The following is an 18,706-nucleotide window of genomic DNA, read 5'->3' as shown; positions in this document are numbered from 1 at the left end:
CCCGCCGCACCCGGCCCGGAGCCCCGGCCCCGCCCCGCTCCCGGGACAGCGGCCGCGCTGGGACAGCGCCCCCGGGCTGGGACACCGCCCCCGGGCTGGGACATCGGCCCCGGGCTGGGACACCGCCCCCGGGCTGGGACACGGGCAGCCTGCAGCGCCGGGAGCCGCAGGGGCCCGCTGGCCGCCGGCCGTCCTGCCCGGAGCGCTCGGCACAGCGCTGTCCCCGCCGCCTGGGCTCGCCTCGCTGGGAGGGGGCCCCAGCACGAAGAGTCCCCTCACCCTGCTTGCAGCCGCCGGCGGCATCCGCACCTCCGCGCCCAGCATCCAGACACGCTTACCTGTCCCAGGGATGCTGCGATGGTATTTTCGAGAGCGATTAAGCACCAGCAGTTAAAGTCATAAAGCAGAATAACCTGTGACACACTTTCACAAAGTAAAGATACTCTATAATTTTTACTTCGAAATAATAATGCAATTGAAGTTACATGTTATATCATGAAAAGAGTTTTTGTGTGTGTTTTTTCTCCAATACATAATTTTTCATTTTGTGAAGAAATAACATCTTGCATACCTTACATGAACACATTTCAGAGTTGAACAGCAAACGTCTATGACGTTAACCATTTCTGCTGCTTTATTACTGTAACTATCTGGAATATATTCTTTGACGGAGGTAAAAAAAAAAAAAAAAAAAAAAAAAAACCAAAAAAAAACCCAAAAAAACCCACAACGAAACACTGCAATGAAAAATATGAATGGAAACTTGCATTTCCCCATTTCTTTACAGAGGAACAGTAACTGCAGTTAGCTTAATTGCAGCAGGTATTAATTGGGTTTCTCTGAAGAGCTTGTGGGCTCTTTCTGATCAGAGGGTATAAATACAGAAAAAGTTATACTCACGTGTGAGAATCTGATAGCTATACAAAATTCTGTGCATAGTGAACAAAAGGACTTTTATGAATCCATGACGTTTCTATAAAAATGCAGTAAAGAAAATACAATGCACTGTGAGCTACTTTTCTATGAAAATAAGTGCTATGTGGTCCTTTAAAAAGATATTTCTCCTGACAAAAAAAGAAGTATCCATCACTGCACATCCCAGATCTCGCAGAGAAGAGGTGTGAATTTGTGGTCATTCACTCTCCATGACATCAGCATCTCCGCATGATGGTGGTTAAATGTCCGTAATTCTGTGAGACGACCCAGAAGACATGCAAAGTGTTGAGGGTTATCTGGGTGGTGAAGTTTGCAGGCTTTTTGTAGAATATCCAGCAGTGGTTCTTGAAGCCTTTCCACAGAATCTCTGTCCTTTATGTATTGTCGATCTGATTATGGTTTTAAAGAAAAGAAGTGATTAGCAAGTATATGTTCTGATGCATTGCAATTATTTACACTGATAAGTTAGTATAAAAATATTCAAATATTTACACTGGCCACTGATGTTCATACCTACAAAGAATATTTGTTTTCAAATTAATATGAAATAAAAATGTTTAATGCTGTATTTTTGCTTTAGGGTTTTCACGTAAGCATTCCACTTCTAGCTAAGGAAAACTTTTAACCTTCTCAAAAACTGAAGTATTTTAACTTTGCAGTGTTTCATTGGAGTTCTATCACCATCTCTCCATGTGGTTCTGCACCAGAGTATGTCTTGTAATGCACTGCAAAAACTGAGCAACACTGTAAGTTCTTGGAGGCATAGTACTCCTGGGGGATTTAGCCAGTAGAGAAGAGTGAGCAAGCAGGTCACCACGGTGAAATTCAAACATCTTCATCCTCGGATTAAATTTCTTTGTTAGAAAATTACTTGTCATTTTATTTTTTTCATATGGAAACATGTTTGGATACTTGGATTGGGAGGAAAAGAGATGAGATTTTTCATGTAAAAAAATTTCCTAAGATACGCTGACTCAAAGAGTGGTGGAAATGCTTCACTTTCTCATCTTTTATGAAACCTGATTTGGAAACCTCCCAATAAAGTTTGAAGATCTTCATTGCCATACTCTATTCTAAGTTATAAGGTTTTCCAATTTTCCCGTAAAATATGTGGCATTCCACAATGGTCAGTGGTGATGTGCATGTAGCCACATCTGGGGTTTTCTGAAGGAAGAAGCCTGTTTTGCTAAGCAGTGAAGAGATCCCCATAATTTTCAAAAACATACTATTTAAGCAGTTTCTTCCTTGTATCCAAAACCAAATGGTGTAGCAGGACATTGAGAGTTTGAATTTATGTGCTTGTTTTCTGGTTTAACAACTGAATACACAGAATGAGCATGCACATTCACTTCATGTAGAATTAAGTTTTTACAAATCTCACGTCATGGTCCTCATGCTTTCTTTCCAGAACCTCTAATATTTAATTCTGGATGAGAAGTTACCTGGAGACAGGATAACTATGGCTGTGAGCAGTGCATATTCTTCCTGTGTCATCTTCAGCTCTCCAATACTTTTATAAAAATTAAACATGGGAGTTATGAATTCATCTGAGATACCTGTGAGAGTGAAAAAATAGTTATAGTATGTCTTCATTATTAAAGCACTCTGGTTTATTGCTACACAGCAATTATATCATATTTTGTATTGACTGTTGTGGTGAGAGAAATCTACTACAGAAATCATGATGCAAAACAATTAGTTATAAAAATACAAGCACATCCTTGTTTTCCAGAGCAAACTAGACACAGGCAAGCACTGGAGATTTCTTTTTGCGTGGTTTCAAAGTCTTTCCTTCAAACAATTCCTTTTACTCTTCAAGTTTCTCCATCTGGCTCTTCAGGACAAGTCTCATGCGTGTTTTCCTCATGTACTGATAATCCTCTTTGCAAAGCAGATCGTGTGCTCCCTGTCTCGGCATTAATTATATGGAAACCTCTCAGGGTGTATGGTTTAATTCCAGCCCAACTCTACAGCTAACTGCCTTGCGCATTTGCTTCAGTTGTCTCCCTAAAGACACTTAATTACTCCTTTTATGTAGCCTGAAACTTTCATTAGGTCCAGGATTACCTGTAGTCCAAGATCAACTTGCTTGCAACTACTATTATCTTAAAGCATGAAATTATTATAAAATACAGAGCAAAAAATAGCTAAAATCCAGGCCTGTCTAAGAATGGGATCATGTGATTCTCTCACCATCAGCAGAAGCCTTTGGGGTTTCCAAACTAAGGCATGCCAATGGGACTTCTTCTTGCTGACTTTGTCATCAGGTGACAATGTTCTTAGTTAGCTTTAAATTACAGATGTACTCCATCCTGTTCTTTGGTGTGAAGGAGAAATCCTGTGACATCAAAATTACTCCTTTTTTAAATGATATGTGAGTCACTCAGAGCAGACATTGAACTATTGACAGCAGCTGCTTACAGCTCTGAAGCAGTGTAGACATCCAAACCAGTGGTTCTGCAGCAAGAGCCTTTTGGCCTTCCTTGGCTGAATGGATGGAAACCTCCTCGGTTCCCACAGATGAGTGCTATAGCATCTCTTGTAGATTTAATCTTAATTTTGAGCTGTTCTAGGAGAAGTCTTTATAACTTGCTTTGGAAACAACATAAAATAATGCGAGTTTGAGTGTTGAGTACAACACGAAGCTGAAGTCCAGGACTAGTGAGGTTTGGAGTGCTCACAGTAGGTGAAATTCAAACTGAAACTCAGCTGGTGGAACTTAAAGAAAGGAAACATGAAGTCACTTGACTCAACTATGAAACAGTCACATTTTGCTGTGACAGTAAGTTTACTTCAAGCAGTGGAAGAATGGTCTTGCAGGGTGTGGTTTATTTTATGTCTGAGTCATGTGTTCGAACACATGACATGAACAACCTATGTTCACTTCAGATTACAAGCCACAAATCTTGTTTCTGTGATGAGTTCAATACTACTGAGTCTAAGTCAATTATGGGGATATATATGATGCAGGTCAGCTTGTCCTGTAGAAGTTAGTAACACAGTTGGACCTTCTTACAGAGCAAACAATAGTCATAGCATCTAATGTGCTGCAAGGCTTATGTTGTTAATCATCAGCATTTACTACTTGAAATTTTGAATACTTGTTATTGCTAACTTTTCGGCAGACCACCTGTCTCTCTCTTGAGTGGTTTTAAATGCCAAGGTTCCTTATAATATGTAAGTAGCACATATATTTGGCACACCAAAGTCTGAAAGTTTGCATGAAAGTAGAAAATAAAAGAAGTAAAAAGCTGAGCACTAAAGCAGAGCAAATGAATTCTTTTCATGGAAATGAGTAGCTCAGCAACAACATGAGAAAAAGCCAAGACAAACTTGATTTTTTTAGAATTCTCTGTGCAAGGTATCATGCCGCTGGGCACAATCATCTTGACAGGAAGCAAGAAGTGGTAGGAAGTGGGCTGTGACTACTCCCATCATTTGTTTCTCATATTCATGATTTGAAGATTTTTTCTCTTTTTTCTTTCAAAGGCCAGGTTAGCTTTCAGCTGGATTAATTCACTGCTTTTGGTGACCCTAAACTCCTCAAATCTTGTTGTCTATATAGAAGAAGTAGGATGAAAATGCTACTGGCAAACAGGGTGTGGAAAAACTAATTCAGGTCCAAACAATGCCTATGCACATAGTGAAACAATCCCTGCCCAGAAAGCATATAAGTTATCATGAAGTATGGAAGGGTAAAGCAAAAAATGAGTATATAGATGTGAAAGCAAAAAAAATGCTGCAGAGAGCTGTGCATTAGTGCACTACAAACAGATAAATGAAACCACAGAGATGAAAGGGAGTAAAAAAGGGATATTTGAACAACGCGATTTACCACTTTTCCTAAGGAGAACAGAATTTCAGAATTTTTTAAACTGATGTATGTCACAAGACAATTATGAAAAAAATCCCTGAAAAATAAGCAATTTTGGAACTAGGATAATGGAATCTTTAATATTAGTAGTTTTGCTGTCATCCCAGCTGTGCTGGAGTTTCCCTGTTATTACTTCATCTTCCGGTATGCAAGTTACACAGATTGCTTTTCTGTCACAAGAGGGGGCTGTTTTCCAATGTGATTGTAAACGCTTCGGTTTGGATTTAATAAGCTCCAACAGAAAGAAAAAAAAATTCAGGAAACATAGAACATAGGAAACAGATGTTTATAGTTCTTTTTTTTTTTTCCCCCCCCTAGCTACTGTATGAGGTGTTGCCACTTCAGTTCAGATTGTCAGAACAAGAATTAAAGGTGATTTGGTGCTTGTAACTGGAAAGGCTAGAGAAGAAATGAGTTACATGATTTCCTCAATGTCATAGTTATAACTCAAAGTTATAACAAGTTGTAACTCAAAAGTGGAAAAAAATCCCCCCAAAACAAGTAGATGAAATTATATTTCTGGCCTCATTGAGAACAGAAAAGTTAGTTCTGCCTAACCCTCTATATTTAGATCAGACAAGAGCCTTGCACAGTGCTGTCAGGCAGGCAGGCAGAGTTTCCTGGTACCTGATAATAGTGCCTCCTTTCTAACTTTCTTCAAAAGGTTTCAAAAAGCTTGTTCATGGAGGATTATAGCAGTAGGAACATGCTTATCCTTCATATGTCATTGGGCATCTTTCTGCATTATATGGATTCCTACCTAACCCAACTCAGCCACCTGCAGAAGATACTGCAGATCATTTGATTATTTCGTTATGTTCCTGCATGTCTGGCTGTAAACCCAAGCACGGTCAATGGGAAATACAAGCTTTACTGAGTTCAGTTTTGCAGCATCAAACTAAAGCAGATTTAAACCCGTGAGCCTTATTCATTCCACATCCCTTACTTGCACGAGTTCATGCCCATCTGTAGTTCAAGACATAGCACTACTTCAGGCCTTTTTCAGAGTTTTGTTGCTATGATTTCTCTTTAAAGGTAAGATGACTGATACCTTCATTAGGTTTGCAGTTTCAGGCCATGAATAATTATCTGTTTAACCTAATCCCGGAATACGTGTATTTACTATGATATCAAGTCAGTATTGCCAGCTTTTTGAGACAGCATTCTTTCTTCTATTTTGGCCGTTTTGCAAAACTGAATAATTATTCTATTGCAAGAAGAAAGCTTGAAAGTAAATGCTAATTAACAGTAACTATCACTGTGTTATTAATATAGATAGAGATCATTTTTTCTTGATAAACATTGAGGTGTTAGTGCATATGAAACCAAGGGTATATTAGTAGCTTCTTTATGCAAATAAAATATTATAATTACTCACAAACTTACATTTTATCTTTCACATTATTCAATCCACCAGAATTGCTTTTCATGCTGCATATTAACTCTCCCTTCTGAGCTATTCCAATGCATCAATGGCCCTTTAGACACTGACCAAATTCACCCCCTTGATGCTGAGTGCCAAATCAAGGGAAAATCTAGCCAGGAGAGAAGACACACCAGAGCACAGGCACATACTTTTCTGTCTGCCATTATCTTGTGGGGGTTAAATGGCCAACTTAAACAAGATGTTAGCATGTGTTGAGCAGAACTCACAATCAAGTACCAAACCCCCATCTTTTTTAAAGCAATCCATAGGACCTCTGTTAAGTCATGATTGCAAGCAAAGAAGCCTTAGTTTTAAAAAACCCAATGAAACAAACAACAAACCAAGTCTGTAAGGAGAGTGCAAATGCCCTTTCCACATAACCTCCTTTAGCGGTGGCCTGAGTGCCTGCAGTCAAGAGACAAATATGGTCTGGCACACAGTAGCAGCATCTGCATTGCCTTGAGCTAGTCTTCATAGGCAGAGTCTAAAAAAGTTTTTGGCCTGACAAAGCACACTTATGCAGAAGAGAAGAGACTGGGTCCCTCACATCTGCTCTTGCTTTCATGGGAACAGATCTATTTTGTAGATATGATTTAAATAATTATAGCAACTTTATTTGTACTTTAGGTACCTAGCACTGGATGACTCTCTGTGGTAGATTGTGCAGGAAAGGTGTGTGAACAGAAAAGCTCTTTCCTATATTTTCCAGTTTAGAGTGGTCTAAATTTCTAAATGTTTTGGGCAGTGTGCAAGTTTTGCCTTCAATCACAGGATGATGTGTCTCCTTCCACGAGGATGCACATGACCATTTGGAGGGTTAGACACTTTAGACACATCAGTAAGGATCATTTTGTTTCTCCGCACAACACCAGCACAAGGGGGATTTGAAGCACCACCCTTGCTCAGTACTAATAACCAAATTATAAAAGACATGGGCAATGGAAATTATTAGGTATCCATGTTCCAATACCAAACTTTACTTTTGGTTGCAGGAGCCTCTTATCCAAACCAATGGGAACTTTGTATCCCACATTCAATAGCAAAGGTGGCCTCTTGCCAATGCTTTGAAAGTGCGGCTATTTATTTTTTTCCTTGGAACTGAGTGTACTTCAGCACCTGGAACCCATCCAGGAAGACAGCAGTGTATTTCACAGTGTCAGAGGTCCTGCTACCAACTTAAAATTTCGGTCCAGATTCTTCCCTTTCTGTCAGTATCAGTATTTTATTTCCCAATACTCAAATTCCTAGAACTGCTCTGTAGAGTAAAATGATGAAATAAAAATCCCTGTCTTTTCATGACTACTGAAACCTGGTATCTTTAGCAAAACAAACTACAAATGCTCACAGAGAAAAAATTCTGTATCTCAGCTCTGTTTTTTAAAAATACTGTACTGCTCAAAAATGGGGAGAATTTACTTTCAAAATAACAGAAAAACACTAAGCATTAAATTACTAAGATGTCAACCTTTCACAGAATGAATCAATCACAATATGGTGTTTACATACTGAAACATCAAATAAGATGAATAAATGGCACCAAATCTCAGTAGCATTAAATAAAACTCTGTATTTCTCATTAAGTCTCAATATTAGAGTGCATAGGAGAGGAAGGATTCCAGTCACAGGAGCATCTAATGCAAGAATTTCATATTGGCTTACAGAGAAAGATCATTAGGGCTCAAACAAAGGCAGTCTCTGAGGTGCAGCAGAACCTGAGCAATATGCACAAGCTGAGAAATAAAAGTACACCTCATCAGCATGAGAATGAAAATGAATGCTGATAATGCCCAAAGGTCATCACCACCAGATCTCTGACTTCTTTATCAGAAAAAAGCCCCACACATTCCATACAATCAGACTGGAGAAGACATAAATATTAATGGATGAGAGCAGCTTCAAAGTACATGTGGTGGCAGGTGACAGAAGTCTGGACAGCTCGTGACTTTTAGGCAGGATCACCACCACCCTCCTTGATTTTATGGATACAGGCATCAAAGCTTGACAATAGAACTTATGGGCTATTCAGGCTTTAGTCTGTACCTAAAAATACACAGACAGAAATTCTAACAGCAGTAATTTATGGCTGCTGGCATGACAATGCTTAGGACCTCACTAGGAGCCATAAATAATCCTGATACTGTTTTTTCATTTGTTACCTATAAACTTGATTTTTAAACTCCCACTCAGCCGTCACTGAATTTCTTCTGATGCTCTCTATTGTCTTTGTATGTTTCAGTTTACTGTATTTAGACTGTTTTCTTTCTGTGTTTGTTTGTTTTCCAGTGAGGCATATAGAAAAAGAGGGATTAAATCTCTTCTGGCCATTCTTATCTCTTGGACCAGTCTATAACATGATAATGGGCAGCTGCAGCTTTTAGTAGCATTTGTCTTTATTGGTTAAGACTGGAAAAGGTTGCTTATATTTCCAGTTTAATGTTACATTTGATACAGGCTACTCTGAAACCTAGAGCCCTGGTGTTGAGTCCTATGACATGCAGGAGTGTGAACTGCATAATATTTAATACTTTTAAGATTGAATATTTTTAATATTTTATTTGACTATATTTCATATTACATATTATTGAAATAACATTGAAAGCTGCATGTGTAAACAATGATAACAGAAAAATTTGGATGCCTTTCTTTCATTTGTTTTAACTTTGACACAAAAAAATAATAATGAGGATTTAAGCCACAAAAATAAGCTACTTCTGTAGTAGATATTTTAAAACTATTTCAAAGTTTCATTTATTTAAAAGTTAAATAGGTACAATAGCAGTAATTAAACTTCAAATGCCAAGATTTACAAGCTGCTTTTTTTATTGTCACAGCCCCATTAAATGCAGCAAAAGAAAATCTTTTAAAATACAGGTTTGAATTTGCACTATGTAGAGAAATAAAATAGAAGGGGAAATTTATTTTATTCTGTATTCTGGCTATTAATAGAAAGAAAAAATGCAGTCAGCAGCAGTAAACTCGATAATACATTATCCTCTATAGTACATGGAGGGGGAAGTTCTAACATCAGTATTTCTTCTTATGTTTTCAACTTGATCCTGGCTTGAGGAAAGATGTTTTAAAAAGCCTCTTCCAAGAACAAGAAGATACTCATTTGTATTTATACAAATAAATACATACATGTTTAAAAAGTTATTGTGTTTCAGCCTGGGTTTTTCGCCTAAGAATTTAGTTTTAATTTACCCTGGAGTTTTTTCCCTACAGAAAAAAAGAATTGCAGGAAATCTATCACATTTGTTACTTGTCTTGAAATTTCTATACGAATTTCTTCTGAGTTGCTCTACACAAAATGCTTTTTTTAAAATCTGCAACATGACAGGCAAATAATACTAAGGATACAGTGTAATATTCCAGCCAGTTGTTTATCATGAAGTCAAGCACAAACTTGCAAAATATAATATTGCATCTCATCTGGATTCAATAGTTGCAGAGAATTAACAGAGTATTTTAAAATTATGACTACGGATAAATTATTGGTATGACATAATGGTTTATGCAGTGTTTTGGATTAAAGTATTTCTTGCTTTGGGGATTTTTTAAATGAACAGCTGATACCCTGAACAAAGAAGCTTCATACTCATTGTACAGATTAGAGAAGCTTTCAGTAATCATGTTGCCATATGGTTTCATTTCTCTAAGACATATTTTTATCAAAAATGTGGGTTATAATCCAATAAAAAAATCTCTTAATGAAGACATTTGGATCTGTGACAGCTCATTACAGTTTCCAGGAAACATATCTGGCCTTCTTGGCATACTTCTCTGCCTGCAGAACCTGGACCAGAAGCTATTTGTATCACTTTGGAAGTCACTGTTTCCAGTCCATCAAACAGTACCCTCTTATAATCAATCAAAATGAAAGGAATATAAACAACTACTAATTATAAATGAGTGTGCTAAGCCAAAATAAATACATATGTTCAGCTAGTGAATTATTGTCATGTTTTCTGGCTCCTTTTCAGTGAAACAAATATGTAAGTATTGGCTTAATTTTGCTTACATCAGTAGTACTTTCTGAACTGAGTTCAAGCACATTTTCATGACTAATATTGAGGTTACATGTTCTTCTGTCTCTTCTCCTTCTGATCCTTAAAAAGAAAAGTCCGAAGCCAGAATCTGTAAATTGACATGCTTATTTAGAATTGTTGATCCACTTGAATATTCACTGATAGGTATCTGAGGGTTGGATAAAGCTTGCTGGTCAATACAGAAAAGGCAAAACATTCAGTATTGCATTGGTGGAGCACAAAGAATGTATAATAATGTACAACACAACTTTGCCTGCTCTAAGGAACAAACAATATCTCGCCCCATTTGGCTTTTCATAACTATTATATTTATGTCTAGAATCAGTAGAATTTACCAGAGTCACTGAGCTTTTGATGGACCTTAAGAAGCAAAAAACCCACTGAGAACATTTCTGTATTTCTAATTCTTGTGTGCACCTTGTTCAGTGTGATTCAGTTTTACCAGAACAAGCCTAAGAGTAGGTGCTTGCCTTCAGTCATCTTCAGTAACATCCTAAAATCTTTTTTTCTTTTCTTCGTATAGGGATTGTCTTTGAAAACAATTACCAATACTTCGTGTGAAGAATTTGAAATGGTAATAGTTCTTTGTCATTCTTTCATACTTATCATTGGAGACACGCACTAGGTTTATTTGATGTAGCACTGTTCATAATAGTTGCAATGTACTTGTGAAGAATCCTTTACCTTATGAACTTTAGACTCAAGGCTCAGTTAAATTTCTTCTGGTTAATGTAAAGAGCAACATACAGATAAATCTATCTCAATGCTACTAAACAATCTTACTAGCCTCCAAAGAGGCAAATACTGACACAGAAGGGCAATGGTGTGCTTTGGTTTTGCCTCATTAAACAAGATACCTACCACTATTGCGAATTCTTTCTTCTAAAAGGACAGTGTGTCCTGTAGGAAGTTTCCTGCTGAAGATCTCAGCTGAACGTAGGAACATGGCTTCTACTGCTGAGCCCTTCAGCAAAGCAATCTGGTCCTCATGATCAAGGGTCTGAAAGCCTGAGGATACATTAGAGACAAGTCAGCAGCAGAAGAAACAGTTCCCACTTCCTTCTGTCCTGAAATTCCTGCATGTGAGGTGCCACACATCTGCATAACCTCGATGTTGGTGTCAGTAGGGTTGCTAAGTGCTGCAGACACTCAAACCTGGACTTCAGAAAATGACACTGATTTGAACCTCCCCGAAGTTTATAAGGATTACACACATATTTCAGTGTTCATGGTACTTTTAGAGGATAAGTAAGTGTGGTGTAGCATAAGCAATAGTGAGAATTTTGTCTAACCAGATGCTGCTCCACAATACCTTCTGTCCTGTTTTAACCAGAGCTCTCTACACTCCTTTCCCACTATCATGCTGCTTTCAGTGTTACAATGCATCTTCCTTAGTTAAAGGGGACCTCTACCATATGCCCAGTGTTCAGTCTTGAGGTAACATGAACTTGAAAGTTAAAAAAATGCTAATAAACTCAGATTTTCAGCACTTGTCCATAACACACTACGCAAGGACCATAAATATTGGTGCCACCAACCTGGGAAAGTTCTTATGTGGGACTCAGAATTCAGCAGATGTTATAACCTAGAGGCATTGCTAGATAGGCAGCAAAGGGAATGAAGTAGAGTCTGGCAAGTGTTAGCGGTAATTTAGAGGCAGAGTATTTGGCACTGCAGCAATATAAAATAAAATCTCTCTACAGACACAATCCCTTCTCTGTACATTTTCTTTGTCAATAGCTAAAGGGTGCCACATCTTGGAGTAGCAGAGTTTGGATAATTCAGTCTACTATTCTTCTGAGCACAAAGCACCTTTTCTATATACAGTATCTAAACAATGTGTAGAAGGATCAAGCACTTGAAAATAATCTTTAAAATATACACAAAGATTGCCAAAATGCAACAGAAAGGCATGTAAATGTTGCAATAACAAAACACGCTGTATATACCTGGTAGTTTTTTAGTGAATTCCACAAGAACCTGCACATGACTGGTAGCCATTTCTGTTAAAATCAGAAAATTTCCTTCGGCACTGAATTCCTCGTTCAGCTGTTAAAAATCAAATCAAAAAATTCTCTTAATTTTGACTGACATTTCATATTAAGAGCGTAATATACGAGAACTATTAGACTGGATCAGGCGAGAGTTCCACCAAACACTGTAATTTGTCTGCAATGTTATCAAAACCAAGTTTTTTTGAAGGCAACATAAGAAGTAGACAGTGTCTTTTACTCTAGAAAATATTTTCAAGATTCCAGGCTGGTGTCTTTACAGAAAGGAAGTTTGACAGCAAGTCACACTCAAATCACTACCTACACTGACAATGGAAAAAACAAAGCTCCAATCAGCAAAAGTTAGATTTGATCATACAAGTCTTATTCTGGAGTTGAAAGATTTTTTTTTTCTTAACATTTTAGTTTGATAAAGATGTGGTCTAATTTCTTCAGAGAGATTCTGCTCCACTTTCAGTATACTTAAAGTGTAAGCCCATAGTTTGCTGTACTTACTACACCTATTTATGCTAACTACAAATATTTTTTGCCTTGTAATACTCAGCTTCCTTATCAATCGATGAATGAATTTTTCAATATACTTACCAATTTTTTTGACACCTCCTGGGGTATTTGTTGTTTACTGTATGAATCCATAATATAATCAAGAAGTTTCTGCTGTTCTGGGGTAAATTCTACCTTCTCCTATACTGGCAAAAAAAAGGAAAAAAAAATCCCACCATGAAATGCAGTCATAGTAATGATGTAGCACCTCTTGCTTTAGGCCAAAGCTATACATCTATTTTTCACCATTTGGAGACCAGGATGATAGGAGTTTTGCTTGTCACTGAGACTTTTACAGAAGTGTACAGAAGAGAGGTGTATAATGCTTTTAAACTGCATAGGTTTCTGTGGTTAGTTATTAGAAATAAGGAAATGTTTAGCAAATAATTAGGTATGTTCAAGTTTTAATATCACACCTCACTGTATGTGATATATGTACCACAGAAAAAATACTGCATGGATCATACAGACGCTTTACACGGTTTTGACTAAAAATATCAGAACTACTTCTACACTCAAGGTATTTCCTTGACTTAGGGGAAGATGGAGTTTTAATCAATACAGGTAGCTCCAGAGGGTTTTTAATAATCTTTATTCATTGTACTAGATGCATTTAACAAAAATCCCATCACCAATAGTGTATGAACTGTTACAAGAATTCTCTTACCCTATATATTTTAGTTGTAGAAGTTACTTGTTTCACATCATGGCCTTCATTGTCTTCATTGGCTGTCTGATCTGGGGGCTGCTTCACATTTTTCCGTAGCCTTTTTGACTTGCACTGTATCTCTGTTAAGAGACCTAGGACACATAATGCAGGACAAAACAATAGGATTTATATATGCCTGAGGAACTGCAGAGGTACATAAACATGCCCATGAGTGCCCTTTACACCAGCAACCCCACTTACCTGTGCAGATCATCTCCTGAATGTGTCATTATCTTTGGATGTGAGTCTACTGAGACAAGCTAGGCACACACTATGAGTATTCTAGCCCACATGGAGCTTATCTGCAGAGCAAAACAGTTGGTTCTGCTGACCCAGAATCCACACACTGAGCATGGCAGGGGTCTTGCTTTGGACCAGGTCTAATCTATTCTTACAGGCAAAAAGCCCATTAGTGATGGGACTTTGCTGGATTGTGCCTTTGTGTCAGTTTTGAACAAGAGAAAAGCCTTTCCTGTGCTCCAAGACCTGAACCATAGTGAGATAAATAGGAACAACTGTCATCAAAATAATGCTCTTTTGTTCTGATCCAAAACAGTGATTGAGGTGCAGCTGCTCTTACACAAAGGGCATTGGATATTTTCAATAGTCTTTAAGCAATATTAGGGCTCTTGTGCAGAATATTTGGAAAGTCCATGCAGAAGAGGGGACTCCCAGACTTTAGCCACTACTGCATCACTATACAGGTAGACCAAGGGCTGAAAACGTAGACTTAGAAGTAACTCAAACTGGCAAACATACCTTTAAAATATATTTAAGAAGTTACCCAGCTGGTCTTGTTATTTTTCTTTTCATTGTATTAGAGGAGTGCATGAAATCTTGGTTTTATTATAGAGTTTCAATTGCAAAAAAGGATTGTTGCATTTGTGGTTTGTGATTTTTTCTTCAGTTTGTTTTTTTTTTTTTTTTTGTTTGTTTTTTTTTTTTTTTGTTCTAGACTACATGTCAGTACCTTGAACCAAGAGACATCCTTGTGTGGATGTCATAAAAACTAACAATTTTCTTGTGCTAACAAAAGAAAGGAACAATAGGTACCCTACACAATCTGTGGAAGAGAGTCAGAAATCACAAATTAAAAAGTAAACACCTAAGTATTCATCTAAAAATAAACTTATCGGCACAGGACTTTCTTCTTTCTTTCTTTCTTTCTTTCTTTCTTTCTTTCTTTCTTTCTTTCTTTCTTTCTTTCTTTCCTTCATTCAAGTGTTCTTCCTATTCTTCACCTTTAAAAATGCAGAGCAGGAAAAGAGGCTCATTCAGTGAGTATATGATGTGGAGGAAGATACCATGAAACCAATGAATCTTGTGGTGAATGTTTTTAATTTCCTGTTTAAGTCCTATATGAAAAGACCTACCTGAACTGCAGAGAGAAAAGGAAATTTACATGATTAAAATAAGACCTGCAAAGAATACCTTGAAAGGAGGAAATAAGGATGATCGAAATAATATTTGGTATCGAGCCATGTAATTTGTGGTGCCACACAACACCATAGATTTCTTTTTTTCTAAATTATTCAGTGCATCCTTTGGTGCTGTTAATGGGCTTGTGCTGTTTTCCACCAGCTTAGGATCTGGTCTATTGCCTTGATAGGGATAACTTGCTTCATATTTGCCTTAAGCATTAAGACAGATTTTTCTCATGCTTCTTGCTACTAAGTATTACCTTGATATCTTATTCTGGCTCCATTTAAGTCACCTGAAAAACTTGTGTATGAGACAGGACATCACTTCTTAGCTCAGAGATAGCTAGGTTTCAACGGGTATTAAATTCCAGAAAGAGTGGCAGAACCTGGGTCTTCCCTAGGTAGACATTTCACCCAAGAAACTTGCAGTTTAGATCTAAATGACAGCAAATGACTGAAACTGATGGGCAGTAATTTTGGTCTGTCTGTAGTTTGCACATAAAAGGCAGGAGAAAGACTGTTGAGTAGCTGTGCCATAAATATTTATAATATTTTATCTTCTTGTTCAGAGCGAAAAAAGAATCCACAGAGCTTGCAATTACAATCCTACAAAATGAGTAAGTAAAACAAAGTTCAAGGTAACCTTTTATTTCCTAGTCATACTTTTTCAAATAAATGCCCTATACTACTGGAAGTTTCATGTTTTACTGTCCTAGATTGCCTTGAACTAAAAGCAATTATACAACACACTCTGACTTTAAAGCCATTAAATGGTGCCTTGCCAAACATCCTCATTGCAGTGCATTAGAGCACACTTATGTTTAAGTCATATGCAACACAAGACACCCTGTGTTTCCACTGCAGAGAGAGAGTCAAATGGCAGTGGCACCCACTGGCTTTTATTTCCCTTCTGCCAGCTTGTGACAATGATAGGCCAGTATAAAAGTTTCATGTGGTCCCAGTCAGTATTATTTACGCTGACCTGTTTTTTGTTTTGTTTTCGGCAGTGGGTTGTTGGGTTTTTTGCTGCACTGAGTGACTCAGGCTATTTTGAATACTCAAAATTTTGAAGCAATGGGTCAGGGGTGAAGTCCATAGGAGAGTTATTTTCCTCTGGCAATGCAGGACACATTGAGTTCTTCCGTCAAAGTGGAGTCAGCTTATATATTTATGTATTGCACAGGAATATGTCCTATCTCAGGATCTGTGCAGCCTGTTCAATTTGCAGAATGAAAGATTAATTACATTATGCTGGCAACACCTTCAAAATATCGATGGATCTTATTGTTTCTCACATAACCAACAATACTATAGCATCTTCTGATCAGATTGAAGGATAGAAATATATTAAAATTTCCAAGTAGATTAATTTCCTGTATGAACCTAAATTGATTTCACACATATGTGTATGCTACAGTGACTGGAGCCATCAAGAAAAATAAATTGTAGTCCTATTCATGGAAGGCAAAAGAGCAGATGTTTACAGAGTGTTTTCAGGAGCAAGCTTACAAAAATAGTGCAATAACACAAAGAGAAGCTTTAAGCATATTAATAATTGCACTTCAATTACCCTGCTGTTCCAAGTTATCCAGTATGAAGCCAAATAAAGTTTATAAACTGTCAGTCTAAATAGGATATTTGTTTTAATATGAAACATTATTAAAATCCATGGGGTTCATTTCTGGAGACCTATGTGTCTGTGAGTTCTACCTATGTGTCCATTTGCAAGGCAGAAAAATCTATAGCACCATGAGAAAAGCTAATGAGACTATAAAAAAGGGCTAGCTAGCCCGTACCTGGCTTTGCCTGATTGCTGGGTGAGGTCTGGGAACATACGTTTGGCCAGGTAACAGAAACTTCCTGCTAGCAACACTCCTGCTCTTTTCTTGAAAATGGCATTATGTATGTACCAAAACTTGGACTTCGCCAGCAATAACTTGACTGGGGGAGCCCCAGAAAGAGTAGGAAAGAAAAGTGCCAGGACTTTCCTGCTCTGGCTTCCATAACACTGCAAAGCCCTTGCTCCTGGGGAGTCTTCCACAGACTCACTTCCCCTGCTTCTTCCCACTCAAGTAGACTTATAGCTGTCATCCAGTGCAGGACTGGCCTTCCTTCACCATTTGCTCAGCTCCTATGCCCTCCCATCCCTGACCACCAATTAAAACCCATTGCTTAAAAGTGCATTTGTCTTTCAACAGGGTTTGATGCACAGGTACAGCATCTTCTTTCATACACCTTTCACCTGCCAAATGACATCTTTTATAACTTTAATATCAAAACCAGACCACTCAAGGAAATACAGTATTTAATGCACACTCTAACTAGATGATGCAAATACCTGTATACATACATTCAGCCAACATGCCCATCTGCTTGCATTTCCTTAAACGGCACTCCTGGCATTTTCTCCTCATATACATGTCCATCTCGCAGTTGCCTCCATTTTTACACTTGTATACTGCATTTTTTGTGATGCTTCTTCTGAAGAATCCTGCACAAAACAGCAGTGACATAGATGAAAGAAAACAGCCAGAAGCAAAGTCATCAAGGTGAAGTTCACCTCCATCTGCACTGAATTTTCTGAATAACACATGTTCCGCCAGACCATTAGTTTCTTTCTGTGCCTGGATGACTACATTCTTGATACCTGTACTGACAACACTGTCCAAGTAATATAATTTAATAAATGAGCCCAAACACTTGAAATTAGTCCAAAGTAAAGTCCTGGAATTGTGAATGTTGGGAAAATTCAGACCCAAATCTGAAACCTGCCATTAGCAGGCTGAGCACCAGCACTGGAGCTGTAGGGTGATATCATACAAACAGCCAGTGAAAAAAAACTGAGTCTGTTAATTCTCTTGAGGCACAGAATGTGCAGAAAGAGAGTGAGCAACTCTTCACCTTTCCCCCAGCTCCTGGGAGCAACAGAAGCTTCACATACTGGTCTGCTTACCCACTCCCAAGTTTAATAAGGAAGCTGCACTGTACCTGCCTATATTGTACATGTGGCCTCCAGCCCTGTATACAAGATACTCTGGCCTTATTCTCTAACTATTGTCCACTTGATGAGTTAAGTAGTCACCTAATTGCACCTGCACAGGCAGTTCTACTGGTATCGTCATTGGATTTACTCAAAATTGCACAATAATCACTGCAAACAGCAACTGATACAAGAAATTGAGAGGACTCTTCCTAAGTCTCTCCAAATCTCCTATTTGGCTGCTGCCCAAATGTGAGAGCAGCACTGGGCAAAACGTAGGGTACACAAGATACTAAATGTGATTAAATAGGGGTCATCACAGAGCAACAGAATGTTTGCTGTAGATTTTTCCTGAATTTCTAGTGTTACTCACTGCCATTATAATCTTCTTACATTGCCCTTCACGTGGCAGAGACTATTTAGCATCAGCTACAGTGGGAATCAGTTTTCCTCCCCATGTGAGGGCAGGTTTCTGAAATAAACTCCTGGGAGCTGCTACTGCCACATCACTGATTTATACTGTGTTTGAAACTAGAGCTCTGTGTACATTTATATTAACCAGAGCTATTCAAAAAGCTTTTGCTTTCTTATCACCACTGCCTGGCACAATGAAGCTATTGTTTTCCAACCTGGCACTCTGATGCATTTAAAGGGGGACCAGCTAAGAGCCAGTCTCCCATACTCAAATTATAGAGCAAATTTGGTTGTGAATCTAAAGGATTGCCTATGTGTTTGCAGAATTGTGCATTGTCAGATGAC

General features: G+C 38.1%; 1 protein-coding gene across 3 annotated transcripts in view; it reads right to left on the bottom strand.

Moving 5' to 3' along the window:
- Positions 1-448: 448 nt before the first annotated feature.
- Positions 449-18,706, bottom strand: part of NR1H4 (nuclear receptor subfamily 1 group H member 4) — a 35,812-nt gene continuing 17,554 nt past the window's right edge. For 2 of the 3 annotated variants that reach the window (XM_066183453.1, XM_066183454.1), the window contains 7 exons: positions 17,318-17,458; positions 13,505-13,638; positions 12,880-12,978; positions 12,232-12,331; positions 11,144-11,290; positions 2,379-2,492; positions 449-1,325 (listed from right to left, as the gene is read on the bottom strand). In XM_066183453.1, the coding sequence (XP_066039550.1) occupies positions 1,087-1,325; positions 2,379-2,492; positions 11,144-11,290; positions 12,232-12,331; positions 12,880-12,978; positions 13,505-13,638; positions 17,318-17,458 (974 nt within the window). In that variant the 3' untranslated portion in view covers positions 449-1,086. Of the gene's footprint in view, positions 1,326-2,378; positions 2,493-10,385; positions 10,452-11,143; positions 11,291-12,231; positions 12,332-12,879; positions 12,979-13,504; positions 13,639-17,317; positions 17,459-18,706 lie in introns of those variants that run through there. The other variant, XM_066183455.1, reaches the window with a different exon arrangement.

The sequence above is a fragment of the Chamaea fasciata genome, unplaced genomic scaffold (assembly GCF_029207755.1).
Source record: "Chamaea fasciata isolate MVZ Bird 193981 ecotype frontalis unplaced genomic scaffold, bChaFas1.0.hap1 SCAF_5, whole genome shotgun sequence".
Classification (NCBI taxonomy): Eukaryota; Metazoa; Chordata; class Aves; order Passeriformes; family Sylviidae; genus Chamaea; species Chamaea fasciata.
This window is presented reverse-complemented; position numbering and strand designations above follow the sequence as displayed.